Consider the following 27,545-nt stretch of genomic DNA (forward strand, 5'->3'; position numbering starts at 1 on the left):
CTTTACAGTAAGTACTTCCAAATTGTCAGAACTCAAATGAGTTCTGCAGTGTTAGCATTAAGCTCAGGAGTCTCAAGGGATTGAACAGCCTTCATTTGGTAATTTATGGCTCTCCTGAAAAAGAAAGGAACAGATTTCCATTCACAAAATTTTAAAAAGTAGCATCTGTCTCATGAAGCCAAATAGTATCCCCCCTTCCATAAAGTATATTCAAAGTTGAATTAAAAGGCATTCTAAAGACATACTGTCAGGTTGCCATTCTGTATATGATCATAGCACATGCCATTGGGACCCCAAAATAAAGTAAAAGCATAAATTAAGCTATACTAAATGTGTAGACTTTTATGTTCAGATCTAATCATGCTCAATGCTTACAAACGTAAAATATTTGCAATTTATTTTCTATCACCATAGTATTACAATGACAGACTTCTTGTTTTCATATGTCTTCTACTGACAATGTCCCCAAATGATGTATTTTTATAGCATTTTCCCAGTTTACTACAATGTACAGAAACAATAGCAAGTCTGGTAGACTAGGAAAGAAATGCTATGTTACTTTAATTAGTTAAAATAGCTGAGCATTGCCTAGTGTTTCCCACATTAGATGAGGTCTAAGAAGTTCTTTTCTTAGCCCTTGTTTTTCTGTGGGTTATACAAGCCAATTAACCTTTGTGGGCCTCAGTTTGCCTAACAGAAATTAAGATTTAAGTGCATGATAATTTGTAGAGCAATTTAAAGTCCTTTTGAGAAAACTTGCTTCAGTTATGTATCATCTTATTCCATTTTAATATGGCTTTGTTCTTCTTGTTATAGTTCATAGAAACCCCTTAGCTATTTTAACCAAGCTACATGATCTTATTAAAAACTGGTTAGTAGCTTATTGAGGGTAATTAGAGTAAAGTAGTTGATTGAGGTACCAGGCTTTTTCAATTTGTACTTTCCTTTATTTTTTACCTTTTAAAAATAATTAAAACAGATTTTTTTTTTGTAAGTAAAGAAATCTGTCCCACTGAGATGTATTCATATCCATATCATTTTTTCTTTTCGCAAGATGACAAGAAGTGGGTCCAGAAAATACAGATGAGGCTTATCATTGTGGCAAGAAAATGGGAGGGTAGGATTCAAGAAAGTAGAGTTAATTTTTTATACAAGGAAAATATTAGATGTAGTTTTTTTAGATACATGTTTCTATTAATTTTCACTTCAATTCTTCAACATAATGGCTATAATTAAACACTGACAGTACTTGGAGTGACAACTAAGACTCGTGAAATCTCTATTTAAGAAATATTGTCATCATAAGAGTCACTTGGCTTTAATTTGGTATTTGAAATTCTAGAAAATGATGTTTGCTACTCAATATGCGGTGCTAAAAACTGGATGCTGTCTTTTTAATCCAGCATCCTAAGAGGAAAATTATAATTTCAAGACAAATCCAGAAAACACTTAGGCTTTTCATTTTTTAATAAGACCAGAAGATCCTTTAGGGTTTATTTCTGCTTCATAACCTGGATTGATTTTGAGAAGCATATTTTAAGGCCATTTCTTAAAAGTCTTCTTGCTCTGTCTAAATTGATAAGAAGGATTAGTTCTGTTAGCATGTGCAAAAATTGGTCTTCTCATATAGCAAATTATACTCATATGAATGTACTGAACTCCTGCATAGTACAGTATCCCTCTAAGGGGTGTTTCTTCTTTTAATGAAGTGGCTTTCCATATGTAGGATAAAACCTTTGTGGAGAATTTTGGGGAGGATGTGAACAAAATCACAGAGGATAGATGAATTTGGATGGGTTGAAAACTGCATCACTAGATAAAATATTCAACTCAATGAGAGGGCACATAAAATTTTTCTTTAGTATTGAGTGCTAAATAAACACTAAGATGTTTATACATGTGATCATATATGTATGTAACAAAGATAAATATAATTTCTTGAATGACAAAGAATGACAATCAGTGTATGGTCACTGAAAAACTAAGACAGGTATTCTTAATCTTTTTTGTGTACTAGACCCCAGCAGTAAAATGGTGAAGCTTATGAACACCGCAGAATGCACACACATGTGCACACACATACACCAACACATACATACACATGCATGTATCTGTGCATGCATATATACACACATGTATATATGTATATATGTATATATATATAGTGTGTATATATATATATATATATAGATGATAATAGAAGGAAATGCTAAATTAAATTTAGATGTTAGTAATGTAATTTTTCCTATCCTAGTTCACAGATCTCCATAGTTGTCTTGGGAGTTCCTGGATCCTGGAATAAGAATCCATGCTTTAAGGAACCTAGTCAATGAAATCCCCACCTTTCTCAAAATAAAATAGATCTCCTGAATATCATTTCTTCAAGTATCTTACTTCAAAAGTTTTGTCCCTTAGTACACTGACTTTCACAGTATGGGAATCAAAATGAACAGTAAAATACAACCTCTTCTAGACTAACTGTTGGTTAATCGCTAGAATGTCATGTAAAGAAAAAAAGAAAACCTAATATAACAAATTAAACTGCTGTTTTTCCAATGTTTCCTAATGCAGATGGAGTAAGGCTAATTCCATTTATTATTTTAAAGTGTCAACACATACCATGATGTAGATGGATATGTATTTTAAGCTATTTTAATCCAATATTCAGGGGGAAAATTTTATTCAATTCCTAATCATATTGTGAGCGTAATTACAAATGGGGAATTGATGTCATTCTACATGCTATATTTCCAGTAGTATGAAAAAAGTCATCAATATTGAGATCAAAATTGCTTTCAACACTTATTCTGTCATGCAATATGTGGATCTTATAAAATACTTTAAACCATAAAAGTATTTTATATACCAATGTATGCTTACATACATTGGTATATAAAATACTTTAAACCATAAAAGTATTTTATATACCAATGTATGCTTACATACAGTTGTTGCACATGAAAACATAATTGGTTATTCTAATGTTTCCGTTGATTCTGCTTGGCCATGTGTTTATTTGTAATGTTACATTGGTTTTTTTAGAGTAGTGTGACATGTGCACAGAAAATTTTTCAACTGTTAGATGTGAGTTGTTTCTTTAACTGTATCCCATGGCACTAATATTTGGGGATTAAACAGTAATATAAACAAACAGATACAATGTAAAGTGAGAAGAGACATGTTTAATGCAACTCTAGAAGCTTGAGATCAGTTGTTGTCCCAACTAAGACCAGCAGGTGGTTCTATAATGAAGGAGCACAGACAGTTTCATTGATCAATGAAATTCATTGAACAGGTCTGGTACAATAGTTATTGTTTTCCAAGTGAGAAGCAGGGAGGGGGAAGGTGGGGAGAGAGAAAGAGAGGGGAGGAGACACAGAGAGAGATGAAAACACAGAGAGAGAGAGAGAGAGAAGGAGAGAGAGGGAGAGAGAGGGAGAGAGAGAGAGACTCTGAAGTACAGAGTGATTTTTAAGTAGAAATGTTAGAATCACTCTATCTTGAAAATAATATACTAGCATTTCAGCTTAAAATCACTTGCAGAATTTAGAGATTTATTGATTTACATAATTATGTATTACTCAACTAATTATCTGCACACTTTTGATACATATGCATATGTAAAATCTGTGTGTTTGTGTGTGTGCATTTCTTTCTAAAATTATGCCAGTATTTTCTAAAAACTTTTCTTTTGGGAAACCATCAGCACTGTCTCAAAGTTTAGATAAGATTCACAATCTGCTTTTCCTCTCATCATTTTTTAAATCATGATCACCAAACTTCAAATTATGTATATCTTTTCGAACCTTTGACTTTCCTGTATTAATTAAAATTGGGTGTTTTGGTAGGGCATGGTTGGAAAGATATGTAGTTGTCAATAAAGAAGTGTAAAAATAAGAAAATCAGTTAAAAACAATATATATTTAAAACAAAATTCTTATTGTTTAAACACAGAATTAATTTTTTTAAACTATATCTCCTTATCTCTCCAACTCAGAAGCTTAGTGTCCACTCATGGGGTAGTTCTCCATACTCGTTATCACTAAAGTTTTAACCTGCTCCATTTTCAGCTTGGGCAGATTTGCCTTTCCTGTTCCCTGCTCCCACATCCCTATCTCTGCCCCAATCCATTCCCATGAACTCACAATATTAGTGCTGGACTTCATGTGGATGATCAACCAGCTTACCTCCTTGTAGCTAAGAATTCCCCAAATCAAGTTATCTACCAATTTCCATTTCCCCAGTGGCAGGAATTACAAATATGTTTCCTCACACCAGACAGAAGGACCAATTATTTTTTAAATGGGGAGGGGCCTCAACAGCCATCTAGTGAATCCAGAACTATAAAGATATCCCTACTATAGTATATCTTGTAAGTGGCCTTAACCTCTGCTTGAAGATCATCAGTAAAGAGAAACCTCAAGCCTTCAAAAGTGATTCATTTTCAGTTTGGAACAGCTACCTAATTATTAGGAAGGTTTTCCTGACTTTGTCTATATTTGCCATTTGGCAACTTCTGTTCTGGTTGTTGCTTCAGGTTTTTCCCTGTAGAGCCAAAGAGAAATAGTGTAATTTCTCTTCCACGTGATATCCGAGAGAGAGAGAGAGAGAGAGAGAGAGAGAGAGAGAGAGAGAGAGAGAGAATGAAGTTTTAGCACTGACCCATGAATACCAGTGACGAGGAAGATCAAATTCCCATTGATCTTGGTACAGTTTATGAACTTGTCAATGTTGCTGGAATCCACAGTCTGAGCAGACATCAGAGTTCCTGTGCCAATGCCATCACATGCTGCATATTTTTAAAAAAATCAAAGAAAAATATAAAACTATAGTTTTCAATAAGCAGCTTCTCCAATTCTCATTATTTTTATTAGTATTGATGTTCATACATTTGAGTAGTAAGTTGAAACAAAGACCTATCAAATATGTGACCTTAAAATCAACTGCTCTCTTTCTATGAGTTATATTTATTTCAATGAGCTATAATTTTGCCAATATAGACATTCCCATTAAGACAAATCACAGTCCCCTTTATGACTTATGAAAGTTCTCAAGTGTTGCTTCACCAAGAACATTTGTTATCTTGTAGCTCTTCTAAGGATGAAACTCTCTGAAACTGGGCTGATTCTCAGAAAATGTGTCAAACAACAAGTCTACTATGTGCAATAATAGTCTATGACTGTGCTCAAAGGTATTCCATGTTATACAGACCAGGCACTAGGTGTGTCTCATTGACATGGTCTTCAAGAGCATAGGATCACCTCCACTCCACAAAAAGATATTCAAACAATATTTTGTGGGGATTGAACTAAACACTGACATCTATCTATCTATCTATCTATCTATCTATCTATCTATCTATCTATCTATCTATATATCTATTTCTGTATATACATATATACACACACATCTATATACACATATAAATATACACACATACTTATATACACACATATGTGTGTATATGTACATATATATGTATATGCATATATATATACACACATACACACACACGAGCACACACACACACACAATCTATTCTTCTTGCTTACTTTCTTTGGGGGAATCAATCTGATTTGACATTCCTCCCTCCATAGGTCCCATGAAAGCTGATTTTTCATGGTTTATTTTGCCATAATTTTAAGACTTCCCCTCTTCCTCATATTCCATCTCCTATCTCTGAATCTGAGTCTTTACAAGGGGGATTTTCTATGCTTGGGATGCACACACTCCTCACTTTTGCCTCTTAGAATCTCTCTTCCTTAATTCAAGCACTGCCTCTAAATAAAGTCTTTTCTACTTCCCCCAAATATTACTGCCACTGCCTAAGTCCTTTTGTATTTATATATTTTTTTCAATTTATGTGAGAGGCAACAAGGCATAGGGGACAAAGAGAAGGCCTCAAATATGAAAGAACCTGATTCAGGGTGGCATAGTTAACGTATTTTTGCTTAATTTGAAGATCTTTCCCATCCATTAATAGGTCCACGTGAACTACTTAAATTGTAACATGTGGTAGGAGTAGCTTGCTGAATAGATGGAACAGGAAGGGTGGAGCAGAACTGGGAGGAACTAGAGCAGAGAGAGAAAGAGGACACAGGAAAGCAGACAGCTAGGATTGCTTGTTTGTGGGAAGACCCCAGTGGGAAGACCCAGTGAAGATTTGGGAATGGCAGTGTCCCCTGCAGTGATAATGTGTATTGACTTCTTTGTTGCTATGATGGATTCGATTTTCTAGTATTGGGATTTGGCTTTCTGGTATCTGAATAAATGTTTTTCTTCTGCCTTCTATATTGAGAGTCTGTTATATTTTGTGATTCAGAACTATGCCAATATATTCATAGTTGTTGTCAGTGCTGTGAATGTTGCCTTGGTGATGCATTTGGCATCATGAGCGGAATGATAAGATATAAGATCTCTATTTGGAGGCAGAGGGACTTCAGAGGAAAAAGTAGATATACCAGAAGGGGAGAATTTACCTTATTCCTCCTTAGCAAGGCAATGGCTAAAAGCATTAGACTCTGTAAAAAATGGGAACTGAGGTTATGGAAGGGAGAACCTAGAGATTTGGAAAGATGTTTGCAAGCAATACCAATAAAACCAGGGAAACAACTGGCAGGAGTGTAAGAGAGGCTGGATTTTATTAACAAGTCATCAAATTATGTGTAAAAAAAGAGACAAGCTGCTGAAGGAAAAAATTCAGGTGGAAAAAAGTTAGCTAGTTTGCATGGGAATTCTCAGCATTCAAGTTCTCCTGTAAAAGAGCAAGCTGGAGGGTCTCAGGTAGTAGAAGAAAAAGTTGTTCATTTAGGTCAGAAGAAGAAGTAAAAAACTGGCAAATGGAGTGTGCATGCAGCCCTCGTACAGGTCGAGCGTAATTGCCACAGTAACAACTGCCAGGAGAGTGCATGGGAGGAAAATGTAACAAAGTCAGAGAAGAAAAATTAAACAATGTTAGAGAAGGAAGCTTCTCAGGCAGAAGCATGCCCAATTGGACATAAGTAGAAGGACCAAGGGGGCAATACAGTGTTTAGGGAAATAACTGAGGATTTTATTCAGCAGATGGTCACAGATATTTTGAGTCAGTTTACCCAAAAAATAGGAGAATCATTAATATCTTAGATGGTGAGAATTAGTGATGAAGGGACAAGAGGTGTGTCAATAGTGTAGATTGCTTGAAATTCATAGTCATTAGTCAGAATCCTTTTATACAGCAAGCTTTTGGAGATTACCATATGCAAGGCGGTAACAATAAGACCAATCTGTGTTAGCAGCAGATGGATATAATAGGCAATATGCTACTGACTCTGTGTGACCTAGTGGATGTAAACCCTGGTATTCATTTAGGGACTGCATGAGAAAGTTAAAGAAGGAGGTAATGAAGAAACAAATAAGGATAGGAGAGGCTGAGGCTTATCACGGTACCCCCTTAACAGTTTCTCATAAAAATATCATAGTGAAAACGGCTCCTCCTGCTTATAAGCACCTAATTCTGACTCTACTAACTGGGGAGATAAAGTACCCTCTTTCTGAGGTGGTGCTGGATAAGATTTCACAGTTAAGTGACTTAGAGGATTGGGGAAAAGCCAAATTTCCTTGAGAGAGAAGAGTCTAATGCTATGAGTACTGCCTTGGCAATGCAAAGGTGCACCTCTGAAATGTGCTGGCTTTGTAATTCCAGCAAGGCACTTAACTAGAGGGGGTTTCTCCACCCAGGAGGTGTCATACTAATAAAATAACAGGTCCAGTACCTGTGTCTATTCATTCTTTTTATATTGATCCTGTATATACTTAAATATGTGCTTGTTGTTCTACTGCTAACATGCAAGTTCCTTGATGGTAGGTATCATTTAATTCTTTGTATTTTTATCGTCATCATCTAGCAGAGTCCCTAAACATAGAATATACACACTGAATGCTTAATGAAAGATTGAAATCCCACTTGCTTTAAAAATTACTTTTTACTTATATGATTACATTTTTACCTGTATCATTCTTTTCCCTACAAGACAACCATCCCATATAAAGATGTTTCAAACAAAAAAAAAAGAAAAGAAAAAAGGGGGGAATGAGCCACAAATCAACCAAGAAAGTCAAAAAGAAACAACCTGAGAATATCTGAAATGTTCCACACTTGTGGATAACTCTCCTCTAAAAGGAATAAGACTTTCTACTTCTGATCCCTACTTAGGAGGAATCTGTATCCTTTCCCATTTTATGAAGTCTTATCCAGTCTTCAGTGGTCAGATGAATACTACTCCCCGACTATGGGAATTCCACCTGGTTTGAGGATATTCATCTTATGGCACATTCAGCACTAACGCAATGCAATGTGTCCCTCCCCTTATTTAAAAGTTTGCACATGTCTTATATGCCTAACTATATATGTGTGTGTATGTATATATACATATATGTGTGTGTATGTGAGTGTAAGTATGTATATATGTATGCGCACACACACCCCTGGAGAGCAGGAACCATGTTTGAAATATTTTGTGTCTTACACATAATCAGAGCTTAAGAAATATTTGTTGATGATGAAGTAGTAATATTTATTTATATGCATAGTAAGTGTTTAGCATTGAGGCTTAGTATGATAGAATACAATTTATTGATTGATCTGCTGCTTCCTTCACAACTTAATTTTCCAAGTATGTGGGCCACTTTGGCCCATTAGATTGTGAGCTTCCTGGGGACAAGGAACTATCTTTTAGCTCTTGTTTCTTTTTAGCACAGCCCCTGAAATATTATATGTGATTAGACTTTTGACAATATTCTGAAGGCATATCCAGGGGCTGGGAAACTTGGGCCTCAAGGCCACATGAGGTGCTCTAGGTCCTCAAGTACAGACCTTTGACTGAATCCAGACTTGTAAAAGGCCCACAGTTGAGAACCTAGAGGGCCATATATAGCCTTGAGGTTGCAGGTTCCACTCTCCTAGATAGAATGCCATTTCTTTTTTTGTTTTGTGAAATTAATTCCACTGCATAGGGAATGATTTAGGATACTTAATCTCATCCCCAGACTGTTTCTAGATATATCAGCTATAACCTACCTTTGGGACAAATGTCAGTACAAGGTTTACACATTTTAATCCCATTTTCTTCAACCTCCATTTTGGAACTAGGACAAGCCCGCACACAAGAACTGGAATCTACCACAAAGTTATCTGCAAGGAAAAAGGAAAAGTTCAGTAACAATGTTTGGTTAGAAGTTTTAGGAGAAAGAAAGTTTTCTAGTGTCTGGAAGGGACAATGTAAGCCAATGACATGTATGACTTTTCCCTTATAATAGCACTGTATTTTTCTATCTATGCACTTGGTAGTTAACTGGGTGGTACAGTTGATCAAGAACTGTACCTAGAGTCAGAAAGATCTGAGTTCAGATCTGACCTTATCATACTTAATATCCGAGACAGCCTAGGCAAGTCACTTGAGATTCTCCAACCTCAATGTCATGTAAAGGTAGGGATTATGAAAACATTTAATTCCCAGAGCTGTGTGAATAATTAACATAGTATAGTGTAATATAATGTGATGTCCAACATAAAATAAAATAATAAAAAGTGCTTGAAAACCTTAATGCACTCAAGATATGATGATGATAAAGAAACTTTGAGAGAGGGAGACAGAGACAGACAGAGACAGAAAGACAAAGACCGAGAAAGACTGAGAGACAGAGAATTGCTCTACCTTGTTCCCTGGTCTAAGAACAGGATGCAGGAATGGCTGCTGTGTTTGTTTTTGTTGAATTTTTCTCTGATTCTGCATATCCTAAGAGCCCTCAGGACAGTGTAAATTTCTTTTACAAGCTTAATAAACTCCATGACATTCAGTTTGTGTTTCCCTGTAGTTCCACTTCATTTCATGTAGTGATGCAAGTTTGAAATCTAGAAGTGCTTGGAGTTATTTTGAAACACAAATGAAGCTTAAATTAAACTGCTTTGGATCAAGAAAACATATTTTATACTTATAGGGAGTATTTAAAGTTTGGGCTACATTGAAAGGAATGTTGTGATAGAAAGTTTAGTCGTTGAAGTGAATGCACATATGAATGCACCTGAAATTTCGAAAGACAGTGACTTGGGAAAATTTAATAAAATTTCTTGTCAAATAATGGAGGTATTATTTAAAGCCAGGTTTCCCTTGGATAGCTCTCCCTTCTAGAAGCTTATGCTAGAAGAATAGGGACCAAGTAGACCCTTAATACAGCTGTGGACAAACTGTAAAATATTCTGTCAATTGCTGTAACTAAGCTAATTTAAAAAGGATGGTTTGCAGCATTATATAACAAGAAATAAGCAGGGATTTGGGCCATTTATAAATTATACTTTATTATGCTCAGAAATAGTCTGTAGGTCTCCTGACTCCTGTGTAAATGGACTTTGTATGAAAGCTGTTTTGTAGAAGAAGGAATAGTCAAGCTGTGGAGGTCCTTTTAGAAAAAAGATCTTTAAAACGGAGACAATATTTCTATTACTGCATCCCTAACATCACATGGTAGACACTTCAGAGATGATTGTTGAATTGAGTAGTGTGGAGTCTTCTGGGTCTGAAGTTCTTTTACTATAGCTCTTGGTATTTTCATCATTTAGTTTTAGTGAAAAACTCCTCATGAATGTTATGGTCTATGCTGTAGCAGGGTGCTTTTAAGCTCAGCCAAGGGCATGGAAAAGGAAGACGATAAAATTCCCTTTATAATCTCTCTCAACCTCACATCTCTCCTAGTCTTACCCTTTATCACTTCTGTATCAGAAGGAAATATGGCTATTTTCCTGCTTTTTTTTTCTTTCAGTGGTGCTCTCTTTCTCTCTCTCTCTCTCTCTCTCTCTCTCTCTCTCTCTCTCTCTCTCTCTCTCTCTCTCTCTCTCTCTCTCTCTCCTTCTATTCCCTCCATCTCCCCCTCTCCCCTTTCTCTCTATGTGTCTGTCTCTCGGTCTCTTTCTCTCTCCCTCCCTCCCTCTCTCTCTGGATAGCCATTCATAAAATAACTCCTTATGAAAATTTTTATATTGCTGGAATTTCTGGAAAACATTCTAAACGTCCTTAGCCTGGCACTTAATTTTCCTTTCTAACAATAACTATAAACAATAATCTGTCTCAATGAGCTCCTCTAACACCGTATACAACATTCTCTCCTTACAGTCCCTTCTCTTTTCACTGAGATGAGGAGGGAATGGTCAATATTTGTTCTCAGGGCTTATTACTCTTTTTTTTTATTGACTCAGAAGTCAGTTTCCTCTTACCAATCTTTTAATTTACATTTGTTTTATTTTACATTGTTAATTTAATTTATTGTTCTACTTCTGGTTAGTTCATTGTGTATCAATTTGCACAAATCTTCAAGTCACTTTATTTAAAAGTGCAAAAGATGCAAAATATATGCTTTTAAATTTAATTTATTTTAATTATTTCATATTTTAAAGTATTCAAGATTAAGGTCCTTAGATGCAAAAATGCCTTTAAAATTGTAATTCTAATGAGATGTGAATTATAATAAAAATATTTTCCCCAATACACCCACACCAAATCCCAGCCCCATTTTTAAAAAATATTCCAATGCATATAATGACATATGGCATGAAATGGGGGGGAAACCATCCTTTATGAAGGCTATTTCCAAGAATTCCTGAGATTCAAAATTCTCAAATGAGGGAAAGATATGGCATACGACATCTTACCTAGTTCTGCAGCTATAAACAGTTGTAGACATGAAATCTCTGTCTGCCAAATCAGAAACTCTTTACAATGAACTTGTAAAAGATCATATATATGTATATATACATATATATGCAGACACACATATACATACACACATATATGTGTGTGTATATATATATGTATGTGTGTGAGTGTGTGTGTGTATATATATGCACCAAAATGTGCACCACAGAACTCCGAGAGACACAGAGAGACAGGGAGACAGAGAAAGTGAAAAAGAATGTCTTAATTGGATGACAATAAGCAAAGTGAAGTGTACTACTATAACAAAATACTATTGTGTCCTGAAACACAAGGACTATGAGGAATTTATAGAAACATGGAAAAATATTTAGACTGACACAAATAATTAGGACCAAGAGAACAATATGCATAGAAACTATAATAATGTAAATGAAAATAAGTCCAAACACAGCCAAACTCAGAGTAATTGTAATATGTAATCACGTTCCTGGAGAGCAAAAGACAAAATACATTTCTCATCAGGGAAGGAAGGATTATATGATCAGAATGTTACATGGGCTGCCAGACAAGCTTATTTTGCATGTCTTGCTCAATATCCTTTTGTTCTGACATGGGCCAGTCCAATAAGGGAGGAGGACATATTGGAAATGAACTATCAAAAAAAGATAAAAAGCGCCAATAAAAACTAATTTTTTAAATAGGAGAAACACAAAAGAGTGAATAAATCTAAAAACTGACTCACCATTTTTCAAGACAGACACTCCAGATTTCCCAGGAGCAACCCTCCGAATATGTAAAAACACAATGCCCCCTACTACTCACAGAGTTGCCATTATCATCAAAAGGAAGAAAGCAAATTCCAGCAAAGACTAAGGAATTGTATGATACTGTATTTCTCACAAGGAATGACCAATTTAATTTTGGATTCTTTAATAAAATTAACAGCTTAGTAAAGGACCTCACAACTTTTCCTTTTTTTTTTTCCTTTTTTTGTTAACTATTATTGCTTAAATATAGATTTCACCTCAGGAATGGCATGCAGCTCATCAAAAGCCCCACTATCAGAATTACAAAGAAGGAAGGAAGGAAGGAAGGAAGGAAGGAAGGAAGGAAGGAAGGAAGGAAGGAAGGAAGGAAGGAAGGAAGGAAGGAAGGGAGGAAGGAAGGAAGGAAGGAAGGAAGGAAGGAAGGAAGGAAGGAAGGAAGGAAGGGAGAGAGAGAAAGAAAGAAATGAATACATATTTATATATGTTCATTAGAGTTGAGTCCCACATTGAGTCGGGTAGTTCTACCCTGAGACCCCTGTAATTTCAGCTACTTACGTGGGCATTTCTTGACACAGAAGGCTCCATAGGTATATTTTGCATTGAAATTGTGCTCTAGTTGAAAGGTGGTTGGATTGTAGACAAATGTTTGGGGGCACTGGGTGACACACGCTCCACTGTCATTGAAATTCATGCATGCCTGTAACAGAATTCAAATATCTTAGAGTATATCTTGGCTTTCTGAAGATACTTTCATAACGATGCTAATGGAATCCTGCTGGCACTGGATTTATTCTTGGTTGGGAAGTCATTTTTCCCTATGTTCCCATTTCCCAAACATTTTCCATTGAAATTTTAAAAATAAGCATTTAATCTTTTGAATCCAAAATGTTTTTTAGATATTTATTTCCCTAATGTTTGTAAACAAATATTCTAAATACAGTAATGCTAGAATGAAGTTTTGTTTTGTATTTGCTTTTAATCTTTTGGCTTATTTCAGACTTGATAGGGTGCTTAAAATCAGCGAGCAACAAAAGAACTCTTTAAACCACCTACACTGCTAGTGCACAAATGATCTGTGCTTTGAGGTTCTGACCTTTCAGTCCTGCCTGGCTTTATGGTTTCTCTTGGTATTAGGGCAAATGCCAGCTGACAACCAAGTTCCTAATTACACCATCAAAGAAGCAGACTTTCCTTTAAATAGGGCAAGTGGACATTATCCTTAGGGTCAAGTTAGCTAATGCCATTTGCCATCTTTCAGGGTGATTACAGCAATATGTGGACCTTTTGTTTTTATTGCAGCTACTGACTAAGGAAAAGACCTTGGCAGGTGAGTATTTTAGACTATAGCTAAGATAATTATAAAAAGAGATTACTGTGGAAAGCTCGTGATTAAATCATAAAACCTACTTGTCTCTAGTATTCTCATAATGCTACATTTTATTTAAAGCCTGCCCACCCACCCCAACCCCAAATAGTTTCCTTTTCCACATTATCATATGGTCCAAATTCAAACTTTCATCTTGGTCTTGAAATTATTAAAAATTTTTTTCTTGATATGCCAAAACAATTTTTAATCCCAGAGAACTGTCAAACTTGCTTCAAAACTGAATATATGCTACATTGTAGTGTGAAAAAAAAGATGGATAAATGACTTTTTTCGCTTTACAAAAAGTTTTCACAGTGAGATATTTTAGGCTTTGCAAAGCAAATGTTGTGAACCAAGCAAAGTTTTTCATTGGATCATAAATTGTAAGTGGGTTTATTAATAAGCATTAATTTGCTGTGTTCTCTCAACACATTTGCTATATCCATTGTAGTTTAAGCAAGCACTTTATCACAAACATGACAATTCCCTCATGATAATCTACACGATGTATAATCAGAATGAGGCATATGGATGGTATATTTCTCCCTAAGATGACACTTTCCAGGAAGAATCTATTAAAAACCAATCTAGAAAACTCAGTAAGTTTTAATTTATAACTACAAAGCTTTGCATGGCCTTATAATTGCTACACTGGCATATATTATAGAATATTATAAAATGTTTGCCTGAGAACAAAGCAAAGTACACTAGAGGGGAAAAAAATAATTAAACTTTCTAAGTATTGTCCACCCACCAAAGATGTGGTATTACATTTTTAAAATCTCCCATGCCACAGCCAAAGTAGAACACTAAATAACTGCAAAGCAATAGAGGAATGTGTGATTTGAAGATCAGGGTACAATTTAGTTATACATTAATTCAGTGAATCAACAAAAAAGTATTAAAGAAGTTTCAAGTATGAAGGTTGCTATAATTATGACTAAAGTAAAAATATATTGATCAGTGACGCTGGAAACACACTTGCAATTTTTGTGATGAGGTTGTCTTAGATAATGCTTGTCTTGGTTCTAATCCAGTCACGTACTAGCAGACAAATGAAAATCTGCAACACCTTCCTAAGTTTACCTACATTCTGACTCCTTCTTCCTCATTCAATACCCGACCACAGGATTTTTTACATCATTACACACTTACGGTGGACTGTAGATCTGCCTGTTGTCTGAAATATTAATTGTCTTAATTTTAGAATACAGTTTGTAGGGAATTGAACTTTTTTTTTACTAAATGACTTAAAATGTTCTTTTTCAACTATGTTTCTGAAGGAGAAAATGAAATTAAGAATTGTTCTTTTAGAAAACTTAGATTATATATGTGTGTGTCTGATTTTAATTTAAAACTAATTGGAAAATGTGGAAAATACAGAGAGCTGGGTTTAACTACAGTTTACAGAATGTTCTTAAGATCAGAGGGAACACAATGAACAATATTGAAAATATTAAAGTATAATTTAAAATAATTCCAACAAGCTATAAAAGTCAATTTTAGGGGAGTAAAAGTGTCTTCATTTAAGATAAAAATCATACAGATTAGCATATAAATGGCTCTGGATCTGTATTTGTAAATCCTATAAATGTTTTAATAGATCATTTAAACTCATAAGCCATACAAAATGACAAGGAAAACAGATAAGTTCATAAAAATATCTATTAATATTTTGAAATATGTGCTGGAAAAATAGTTATTAAACTATTAATGCAGTCACACAGAAGACATAGGGATTGAAGCTCAAAGATGAAACAACTTTGAATGGAAGCATTTGCTAAAAACTTAGGACTGAATCCACAGAGGCTGAAAACACTCCAAAGGTAAGGATATTACTAGCCGTTTCCCCTTCTAAGTGACCAATTAGAATGCCCTTTAAATCCATCTTCTACCAGAAGACCATGATCTAATAGTATATTAGACAATACACAAAAGTTCAGTTAAATGAACAGCATACAACAATCCCAGGTACATAACAGAGACGCTAACTGATAACTCCACGCTGAAGGAATGGTATCTTTCTTTCCAAAACTGACATGGATAAGATTTTTCTGGTCTTGATCAAATTAGGTTTCTTTCTTTTGATTTTCAGATGTTTGTGCTTCAGTATGAATGTGCCAAATAGAAAGGAGAGGGGAAGGAAGGGGAAAGGAAGGCAGAACTCCTCAACATACAAAGCAGTCTGTGTCTTTAGGTCCTGAGCAGCCTCCAGCACATTCTCGGTGGCAGCAATCACTTACATACGGGCCATAGCACCTGCCATCACACTGCTCTGCACATACCGTCTTGGTCACTGCAAAAGATAAGACATCATAGAAGTCAAGGCAAGCCACAGATAAACATTTCAGTAAAAGAGAGACAGGAAGAGGGCCTGAGAACTTTACATGCTAATAACTTTACATGCTAAAATAGGGATGCTAGAGGAAACTGTTCTATCATCATTAAATAACCTATTCAATATAATATATATCTTTTTAGAATCTCACAAAGTCTTTACAGGTGTTACTGAAATGTGATTTCCGAGGTCACACTCAATTTTAATTCATAGTTAAAGGGCTAACTTTTTAAGTGCAGAAACACCCAAAACAAAACAAAACTAGGCCAGCAATTAAAACTGATAAGCTTATTCACCTAAGAGTTTTGAGAAAAGTAAGAAAAAGAGAACTTTGAAAATGAGTGGCAATACAGTACATCAAACAATCAATAAGCATTTAAGACCTGTTATATGTCAAGCACTGTCCTACTCTGAGAATACAAGACCAAAAACCAAGACAGACCCTGCCCTCAAGGAGTTTGCAATCAGAAAAACATGGTGGATTTGAGGTCCAGCCTTGGAAACTGGAAGACCTGTATTCAAGCCCTACCTCCAATACGTTAGCTATATTACACCAAAAAAAAGTTGCTTAACATCTCAGTGACCCAGAAAAATATCTAGGACTCTAAAAAATACACAAGTTTTGAAGGTCTTCATATAAATTCCCATGGAATCAGAGATTTGAACAAAACCCCAAAAGCTTAACAAACATATATAATACTCATATCTGTTTTATATGCCTCTAACATAGAAGTAACATAGAGGTATATAAAGGTATAGATGTATACTTGCACACCTCAAGCGCTTAATAAATGTTTTCTATTGAATAAAATTGGATTAGATGTTCAGATCTTCATAACATGTTTGTTCATCAAAATTCTGTGAGATATATATGGCAGCCATTATGTCTGTGCAGACATAAAGGAAAATGAGAAACAACACCTTTAGTGTAGTTAAGAGTAGCACCCTGTCTCATATATATGTCATATGAAATCTATTGGGTTCATAAAAATGAACAGCTTTCCTCAGAAAAGATAAAAAAATGCCAATTTTTATATGATAAATTAGCAATACTTTCTCAAAGTCAAATAAATATTATTTGTTGAACACTTTAAGAAAAATGTTTAAACCAGTTAAAGAGAGGATGAGTGATGACAGAATGCTGAAGTAAAAAGAATAAGGTTATAGAAATGAAGATGCAACTAACAATTTAAAAAGGCAAATTAACCTTAAATATTTTCTTTCATTTTTCCATGCTTTATTTGTGATTTACATTTGAAAACTTTTCTGCTTAGCTTCAGATTGCTATTATAAAAGTTTCAAACTATACTATATAATACTCATATGAAATACATAGTTCTATTACATATGATAATATTCATATTCATATTTATGTGATCAGAGATTTAGAGCTGGAATTTATGGGGAAATCAACAATAAAACATGAGAAATAGCTCAAAGCAAACCACAATTTGAGACATCAGAATACAGTAGGTTTTGAATTGAGTTCCTATCTAGTTTCTAACATATGGAAATATACTGTTGTTTAATGAAAAGGGTAGAAGACTGAAAGCTAAAGAGTCTTAGTATTGACCATTACTTCTGCCAAGTAACTCAATTTCCGCATGTCTGTGTTCTTATGTTAATAAAATAAAAGGTTTGAACCTAATGATCTCAGTTCTATTCTGTCATTAAATTCTATATATCTATGCTCTTTAATGTCAAAAGTTTTGAGAAGGTATATGGAACAGACTGGATTTCTGAAGATGCATTTTAGTTTTAGAGTTCTTAACTATTTGAATGTCTCATTATAATTCAGTTATTTGATCTTTAAGAAGTTTCACGTAACTTTATTTTATACGATCTCCATCTAATTAACTAAAATTCACCAAAATTAAACATTTGCCTATGCTTTTTCCTATGACTTTCTTTTTTCTTTTTCTTTCCTTAGTGATATGATTTCTGATTCTTCAATAGGAACTGCACTGCACATAAGGGACATAGAATGAATGAAATGAATGAAACTGGTGAAGTGGCAAAATGCCATTTTAGAACATTCAAAAACAGTCCTTTGACTTGGCAATAGCTTCTAATTAAGGCATCAGCCAGGAGTTAAATAAACAAACCATTAGGTTTAGACTGCTAACGCAGGCACATCCTCCTAATCTGAGTAGAAAATCGGCATTTCACCATATTTTAAGTAGACATTAACAACATGAGATGTTAATGTAAGGTCAGTCTCGATAATCTGAATCTTGTTGAAAATGTCACATTTTAAAGAAAACATATGTGTATATTTTTATTTCTATATTAACTTAAGATGACTTAAGATTTGTGAGGACTACAAAAGGCTGCATTTTTCCATTATTTAAATAAAACTTTTGATTTGCATATGAACTAATAATGCTTAATATTATTGAACAAGATTAAATTTGTATGTTTTGTATATGCATATCAAAGGAATTTTAAAATTACTCCAAGCTTCATATTAAAGTTTTGTCCATATTTCCTAGAAAAAAAGTGAGATCATACTTTTGATACATGCAAACGATGAAATAGCTTTCTAATAGCCTACAATCCTAGAGTTAATGTTCATGCTCTGAGCTTAATATGTGAAAAACATCCGAATTGTTATGAAGATAACTAGACTTTCCAGTTGCATGATTCAAAATGATCAGCAGAAATTCTGCAATGCATACAACTAATTTTTTTTCCAAAACAATTTGAGATAATGTGAATTCATCAAGCTTAATAATTATTGTTGAACTAGACTGAATTATGTAGTTCTCTTCTTATGGGTATAAGCATATATACATACACATACCTATGAAATGACCTTGAACTTTTATAAGCATTTCCCATATCTTCATAAGAAAAAAACAAGCTCATAGTTTTGGCATATGCACAAAATATATGTCATTTAATACTTTAAGAGAGTACAATATTAGGGTTCATGTTCTTGTTCTGAGTTTAATTTGCAAAAATATGCAAGTTTTTGAGAAGACAATTCAAGACAATATAAATTAATCAAGTTTAATAAGTGTTACTCAACTGGGTTGAATTCTGTGAGGTAACATACATTTCTATAAGAAAATGCATACAAATATTTGTCTCCATATAAATATGTATATAAATGTATACCTGTATATAAGTATGCATACATGAATGTGTATATACATACCTATACATGCATGTGTGCATATACATACATACATACATACATATATAATATCACAGAAGAAAACTAAAAATTGATCAGGAAATTTCTTTTAGAACTATTTCTTACATTTTCCTAATAAATGAGAAGGTTATTATACTTGACACATGTCTCAAATAATATTTTCTAAGACAGTATAATACTAAGGTTATCATTCCTGAAGTGAGCTACTATGTGAAAACAGCCTACTAAGTTAGAAAGACAACTAGAGTTTCTAGCTGTGAGGATTCAAATTAAACAGTAAAAATTCAACAATACACACAACGAATTTTTTTCAAAAGCATTTGCAGAAAGTTTAGACAAATTAATTTCTTATTTTTTCATACAAAATTTGAAAAGCCACGTTAAATGTGGCTTTTTTGTTTATGGTTCCTTTTTCTCCCAAGATTTTACTTCTTTTTTTCCTTTTTATTAATTAATTTATTTCTAGTTCTCAACATGTGCCTCCACAAGATTTTGAATTCCACATTTTCTCCCCATCTCTCCCACAGTCCACACACCCAAGAAAGCATGCACTCTCATCATCCCTTCTCCCAGTTTGCCCTCCCTTTTATCACCTCCCCATCTCCTTCCCCTTACTTTCTTATAAGGCAACATAGATTTCTATACCCAATAACCTTTATATCCTATTTCCCAGTTGCATGTAAAAGCAATTTTTAATATTTGTTTTTAAAACTTGAGTTCCAAATCCTTTCCCCTCTTCCCTCCCCACCCATTCCCATGGAGAAGGCAAGAAATTCAGCATAGATTGCACATGTGTAGTTATGCAAAGCACTTCCATAATAGTCATGTTGTGAAAGACTAACTATATTTCCCTCCATCCTATCTCCCGTCCACTTATTCTATTTTCTCCTTTGACCCTGCCCCTTTTCAAGTGTTTGCTTCTGACTATACCCTCCCCCAATCTGCCCTCCCTTCTATCACCCCTCCTACTTATTCCTTTTCCCCTTACTTTCCTATAGGGTAAAATATCCAATTAAATGTGTATGTTATTACCTCCTTAAGCCTAATTGGATGAGAGCAAAGTTCATTCACACCCTCTCACTTAGCCCTTCTTCCTCTCCACTGTAAAAACTTTTTCTTGTGTCTTTTACGTGAGATAACATACCCCATTCTATCTCCCCCTTTCTCCTACTCCCTACTCTTCTCTCACTCCTTAATTTTGTTTCTTACATATCATCATTCATAGTCAACTCACCCTGTGCCCTGTGTCTGTCTGTCTGTCTGTCTGTCTATCTATCTATCTATCTATCTATCTATCTATCCATTTATATTTCCTCCAACTACTCTTATACTGAGAAAGGTCTCATGAGTTACAAATATCATCTTTCCATGTAAACAGGAATGTAAACAGTTCAACTTTAATAAGTCTCTTATGATTTCTCTTTCCTGTTTAACTTTTCTTGCTTCTCTTGATTCTTGAATTTGAAAATTAAATTTTCTATTCAGCTCTGGTCTTTTCAGCAAGAATGCTTGAATGTCTTCTATTTCATTGAATATCCATTTCTCCCCCTTAAGTATTATACTCAATTTTGCTGAGTAGGTCACCTTTAATTTTAATCCTAGCTCCTCTGACCTCCAGAATATCATGTTCCAAGCCTTTGATCCCTTAACATAGAAACTATTAGATCTTGTGTTAGCCTGATTGTATTTCCAAAATACTTTTTTTCTTTCTGCTTGCAATGTTTTCTCCTTGACCTGGGAACTCTGAAATTTTGCTATAATATTCCTAGGAGTTTTCCTTTTGGGATCTCTTTCAAGAGGCAATTGGTAGATTCTTTCAATGTTTATTCTAACCCCTGGTTCTAGAATATCAGGGCAGTTTTCCTTGATAGCTTCTATAAAGAAGACATCTAGATTTTTTTTTTTTATCACAACTTTCAGGTAGTCTAATATTTTCCAGCTCAGTGGTCTTTCCAATGAGATATTTCATATTGTCTTCTACTGTTTTCCTTTTCTTCTGTTTTATAATTTCTTGATTTCTAATAAAATCATTAGCTTCTATTCACTCCATTCTAATTTTTAAAGAATTATTTTCTTCAGCAAGCTTTCAGATCTCCCTTTCCATTTGGCTAATTCTGCTTTTTAAGATATTCTTCTCCTCATGGGTTTTTTGGATCTCTTTTTGACATTTGGGTTAGTCTACCTTTTAAGGTATTATTTTCTTCAGTCTTTTATTGGATCTCCTTTAGATAGCTGTTGACTTTTTTCATAATTTTCTTGCATCACCCTCATTTCTCTTCCTAAGTTTTCCTCTACTTCCTTGACTTTCAAAATCCTTTTTGAGCTCTTCAATGGCCTACAACCAATTCATATTTTTCTTGGAGGCTTTAGATGTGGGAACTTTGACTTCATTGTCTTCTTCTGTTTGTATGTCTTGATCTTCTTGGTCACCAAAGTAAGATTCCATAGTATGATTTTTTTTCTGTTGTTTGTTCATCTTCTCAGTCAAATACTTGACTTTCTTATTCTTTGCCAATGTAGAACCCTACTTTTAGTGGGGTTGGGGGTGGGTGCACTGTCCCAGGTTTCAGGTGTTTTGTTTCACCCACTCAATCCACCACCATCTGTGGGCCCAGAGATCCCAGAAGCAATTGCTGTTGCTGCTGTTGTCACTGTAGGCACCTCTGCCACTCAAGGCCTGGGACCAACCTCTACTGGATGGAGCTCCTCTTTCACCCAGATTCAACAGAGTTTTCCCACTCACATTCTATTTTGTCTTTGGCACTTGTGGGTTGAGAAGTCTGAAAAACTGCCACAGCTGCCAGTGATTTAGTCCCCTGAAGTCTGCTCCAACCCTGTCTGTGCCTGGTGCAGCCCATGCCAGATTGAGCTTTGCTCCCAGTCCAGTGCAATATACTTTTCCTGTTAGGCTGGAGAATTGTTTTATTCTGTCATTTTTGGGGGTTCTGTAGCTCTAGAATTTGTTTAGAATCATCTTTTTTACCGGTATTTGGAGGGACTTGGGGAAGAGCTCAAGAAAGTCTCTGCTTTTATTCCACCATCTTTGCTCTGCCTCCCTCCCCCCCCATCAAGATTTTACTTTCTAATAAAAAGGAAAGGAGACAAAGACCCAACTGTTCCATGGGACCTATTGTTGACCAGTCACCAAGACCCTTAGTGATTCAGATTTCAGGAGTAGTCCTTAAGGAAAAAAAGCTTTCAGTGATCAAAAAATGTACATTCATTTAGACAAAGCACCCATAGTTAAAGGTATGATACCCTATGTGGGCAGAGGGAAGAGGAAGGAAGGAAAGAAGGAAGGAAGGAAGGAAGGAAGGAAGGAAGGAAGGAAGGAAGGAAGGAAGGAAGGAAGGAAGGAAGGAAGGAAGGAAGGAAGGAAGGAAGGAAGGAATACAAAGAAGGAAAAGACAGAGAATCTAGAGACGAGTGAGGAGTAGCAAACAGATCAGTACAGCTATATTGTAGAGTACACAGTGTTCATAATGAGATCAAGGAATCTTAAGCATTTTCCATGATGGAGAAAGAAAAGAAAAGACTGTCCTATTGGGTCAGGGGACATGAGACAACATTCCTACTCAGTCTCAGTCTGATCACATGATTAATTCTAATTGAAACTTTATTTAAGTAGGAAATATTTTGAAAGTCTCTGTTTAAGGATAAGCAAATACATTTATGGATAATGATGTAAGAACAGGGAATAATGACTTAAAATTTCCATTAAAGGACTAGTTAGCTCATGCTCCGAGTGTGTAACCTTTCTGTCCACAGCAACCCTGGAAGCCCCACTAATGGAGGAGTTTATAGCTTTCTATAGGTTGAAAGAGTATCCATACTGATGAAACATGGATGCTTCAAGGATTGAAGAATAAAGTAAAGAAGTAAAGGCAACCAGACAAGAAGCTTCATCTCCAATAGTCAAGAATTGCACCTAAAATAAATTTCCAGTTTCTGGAAAAAATTACCATTTATTCCTTTATACTCACATAGATGTTATTATAGTATAAAATAAAGGTCTGCATAAAATAAACCTATTTAATCCCTCTAGCTAGATTGATGAGCTTCATGAACTTGGTATAAATTAAGTACCCCCAACCATGAACATACATCATTAAGAGACAAAACTGAAAATCGACCTGAACACACCAAGATGACTTTCATAGCCTCCATAGTAACATTAATATATAATTACTTTTACTTCATTAGTTTCTATCCTGTCTTGAATATTATTTCATTAACATTTTTTAGCATTCAGTATCCTTTCTTAATTACTGCATGGGGATGCATTAGAATCATTTTGGTGGGATTCTAACTGGTTCATTCATTTATTAATACACCATTAATAGTGATTGGTTAACTGGAAAGGGTAAACAATCAGAAGTTTAAGTGTTTATTGTAATGTGGTCAGGGGCTTTGAAAATAGAATTAGGGTTTCATTATAAATATTCAAGATATCTCCAGTAGTGATGCTTAGAAGTTCAAAAGAATCATACATACAGGCTATCCTGCTAGGAACACAAGACAGCTAAAAAAAGAAAGTATACTAGAGAAGTTTCACAACTTTAGAGTAGCCTTATCAATTTGGCTTCTTCTTCCACTCTCTACATACATAAAGTTTATCCTAAAGAAAAGGACAAAGGCAGCTTGACTCTTTTTTCAAGTATCCATTTACCTCAATTAGAGAATTTTGAGATACTGTAATGTTAATAAGAGTTACCTGATTAGGGGAGGCTTGTTTCCTAAGAAGGTCCACACCTTTTGTTAAATAATGAGGGCCAGGGTCATAAGAGTCTTGATGCCCTCCAGCTCTGAAAAGTGTATATATACTCTGAGGTGAGGTTTTGCTTTGGAAGTTCACTCTTTGCAAGAAGGTACCTGTGCCATATGAGGTAGCCACGAAGGAGCCCCCAACCCCCCAGCTTTGAAAACCCAGATGTTAGGGCTTCTCTGTCTGTATGTAATGGTCAGACAGTTGGATCTGTCTGTAGAGATCTGTTGCTTTCTCATGCATGTATTGGTTATGGTCATACAATTAGGAGCCCTGTCTATTGGTTTTATTTTGCTGCTTGTATTTTCTCTGTTGGTGAATGTAATTAGAGTAGATCATTGACTAGCCTTTAAATTGTTTTCTTTAGAAAAGCAGATCAAAAACCTGTGCCAGCAGGTCATCCTGGATGTGTGTCACGGTGCTTGCTGCTACAGGTACTTTTATATGGAGTCAGTTTAGTGAAGTTATTTGCTCACTCATTTGTTGATTTCATGGGTATGGATACTCTTAATCACTACCCCATAGAGATGACCTGAATGAGTTGTTGTTATGGTCACACACACACACACACATACACACACATATATGTACACATATATATGCACATAACATAATCTCTCTATTGTGTGTATTTACATATATAGTGTATATATGCATGCACATATATATAATATATTTATGTACAAAAGTCATGCAGATACATACATATGCATTCATGTATATATCTATTTACTTGCAGAACTTAGTGGCCAAGTTTCTGATGATCAGCCTGTACCAGCTTAGCCAAAGAAATACCTAAAGTCCTTTTCTGGGTTTTTCTGGGTTTGTTCAATTTAGTGGTAGGTAAGTATAAATTCACATCCATGACAGGATAACCTCTGTGACACTGAGACACTAGGACCTCAATAGAGGTGAATTCTTTCCTTTGGTTTGGTAAACAGGGATGACTCCAACCTTACCCATGTCCTTTCCTGTTCTCTGCCTCAACATAATCCTATATTTTATTAAAAAGAAAATCTTCAAGACTTAAAGCAAATTTGTTCTGAAGGTTGATCTGCTTTAGTCTTTTTTAGGTCTACTAAGTGGTATAATGGGAGGGAAGAACCAAGAGAAAGGCCCATATCCCTTCACAAGATAAAACTTACTTCTTTAGGAAGCATATGTTGGATGCTGTCCAATTGAGATTCCAAAAGATCTTGTCCCAAAAGATCCTCAAAGGAGCCTACATCAACCATCCTTTTCCAGGATTGAGACCTCACCATACACAAGAACAAGTCTGATAGGAGACCAGACCTTACTGGGAATAAGCATGACATGTCTCCTACAAATCCCAATATTAGCCTCCTCTTACTCTGCCTCAACACCACTGGATTCAAACAATCAAGTATTGAAAAGTTGGAAGGAAACTTCAAGGTCACTTAGTCCAAACCCTTCATTTTATAGAAGCAGGAAATGAGTGAGTATCCAAGGTCAAAGAGCCAGCTAGTGGAAGAGTTAGGAGTTGAGCCAGGGTCTCCTGGCTCAGGGTTCTTTCCATTATATTATGGCACTTCCATAGTTTATGTTTCCTATCATATTGGACTTTATTTTATTAGTGTTTAATGACAAGCATTCTTTATGTGACAGCCAGTTACACATCTCTGTTCTTCATTTTATTGTATTTCTGATAAAAAAGCATGCAATTATAATATATCATCTTCCTTCCTAGAGCTACTCATATATCTGAGATTGTAGGGGGTGGTCCTATCCAATTGTTTCTTGCTTAGCATTATATTGTTTCCCATATTACACTGAGTTACCTCTTTAATAGATGGACCAATTAAGCAGGACTACACTCCTGACAGCTCACATTTGACAGCACCCAAAGGTTTCCAAAGTGCTTTTCATTTTTTCATCTCTGTCTATCCATGACTCTGTGAGGCATGGCCTACAGGTATTATCTGGCTGCTGCCTAGGAGAGAGATCTGACTTGTAGTTTCACTAAAATATGGAACTCTCAGGCAAGAAACTTTGCTCTCCCAATTCAAGTCAGCACATTTTCTCTAACTTGTAACCAGAAAAAAAAAAGTTGTCTAGAGCTGAAGTGTCAAACATGTTGTCCACTGACGATACTGGCCCCTCCATAAATCTCAAGTTGGGAAATAATTAATGAAACAGATAAAAACACAGTATAACAGATAGTGGCATTAGTTGGTTTCTAAGTCAAAATGCAACCATGTGGGCATCCTTCTGTACGATTTTGTAGACTCTGTGTCTAGTTTGCCTAGAACACTGAGAATTTAACTGACTAGTCCAGAGTCACACAGCCAGCTTGTGTCAGAGAGAGGACTTGAATTTAGTTCCTCCTGACCACAAGATTATCCACTATGCCATGAGGTCTTTTTTATTTCTCATGCTTATCTACTAAATGTGGGAACTAAATTTGGAGAAGTGAGTTGACTTGTTGAGAGTGACACAAGACATAAGCATGAAAGGTAAGAGATTCAAATCAAGATTTTTCTGACTCCAAGTTCAATGTTATTTTTATTCTATCACACTGTCTGACTTTGGACTTATATTAAGAAGTAGGTCAAGAGTTTATTAAGCACCTACTATATGCTGGGCACTATACTAAACACTTCACAAATATCTCATTCAATTCTCACAATAACCCTGGGAAGTAGGTACTATTATTACATCCATTTTAATGCTGAGGAAACTGAGGCAGAGATTAAAAGACATATTGAAGGTCACAAAGCTAATAAGTATCTCAGGTCTTCCTGATTCAAGGCACAGAACTCTACTCAACACGCTATCTAGCTATCTTTAGGTGATCTTGGTGGTATAAAATAACCTACTGGATATTAGAAAGATAAAACGCTGAAGTGGGTTACCAAGTAAGATTTCAGGAAATTTCTGTACATTTTCAGCAAGAAAATAACTGTAAAACCTGCATAGTTTAAACATTTACTTACTTAAAGGATCTAGACTAGATAGTTTTTATAGGTCCCTTCCAATTCTATAAACCGTAATTAATTCTTCAATATTGTGATTGAAAAGAAGTGATCAAGTCATTGGCTACGACCCACTTTTGTGAAGTGAATAAAACACTGTAAACATGAGATTAATGAAAGCATATTATGTACCGAATACAATTAGTGGACTCCACAGCAGCAATGAAAAATGAATGTAATAATCTCCATTTTCAACCTGAATGCATTCTTGAGGGTCTTGTTGAACAACAAAATGACAGATTCCTGCTGAACTCTGCCAAAACAGTGGGAGTGTAGGAGACCTTTGAGTAACGACTTGAGGTGTTTTTTGTTTTGGGGGGTTTTGGGGGGAAGTGTTCCTTACCTCTGGAAAGACAAGGAATTACAGATGAAACAAAGTAATGAGCAATGAGGTCCTTACTATATCTCACAAACTTCCTTTAGAATTCTGGAAATATGGTGGCCATAGTCTAGAAATGCATATGTATTCTCA

General features: G+C 35.2%; 1 protein-coding gene across 1 annotated transcript in view; it reads right to left on the bottom strand.

The window, feature by feature from the left end:
• ERBB4 (erb-b2 receptor tyrosine kinase 4) overlaps positions 1–27,545 on the bottom strand; it is a 1,360,303-nt gene that overhangs the window by 378,717 nt on the left and 954,041 nt on the right. Inside the window, exons 6-9 of the mRNA XM_072617476.1 lie at positions 15,995–16,113; positions 13,007–13,148; positions 9,056–9,169; positions 4,663–4,789 (exon numbers count right to left, since the gene is read on the bottom strand). Coding sequence (XP_072473577.1) covers positions 4,663–4,789; positions 9,056–9,169; positions 13,007–13,148; positions 15,995–16,113 — 502 coding nt within the window. The remainder of the gene's footprint in view (positions 1–4,662; positions 4,790–9,055; positions 9,170–13,006; positions 13,149–15,994; positions 16,114–27,545) is intronic.

The sequence above is a fragment of the Notamacropus eugenii genome, chromosome 6 (genome assembly GCF_028372415.1).
Source record: "Notamacropus eugenii isolate mMacEug1 chromosome 6, mMacEug1.pri_v2, whole genome shotgun sequence".
Classification (NCBI taxonomy): Eukaryota; Metazoa; Chordata; class Mammalia; order Diprotodontia; family Macropodidae; genus Notamacropus; species Notamacropus eugenii.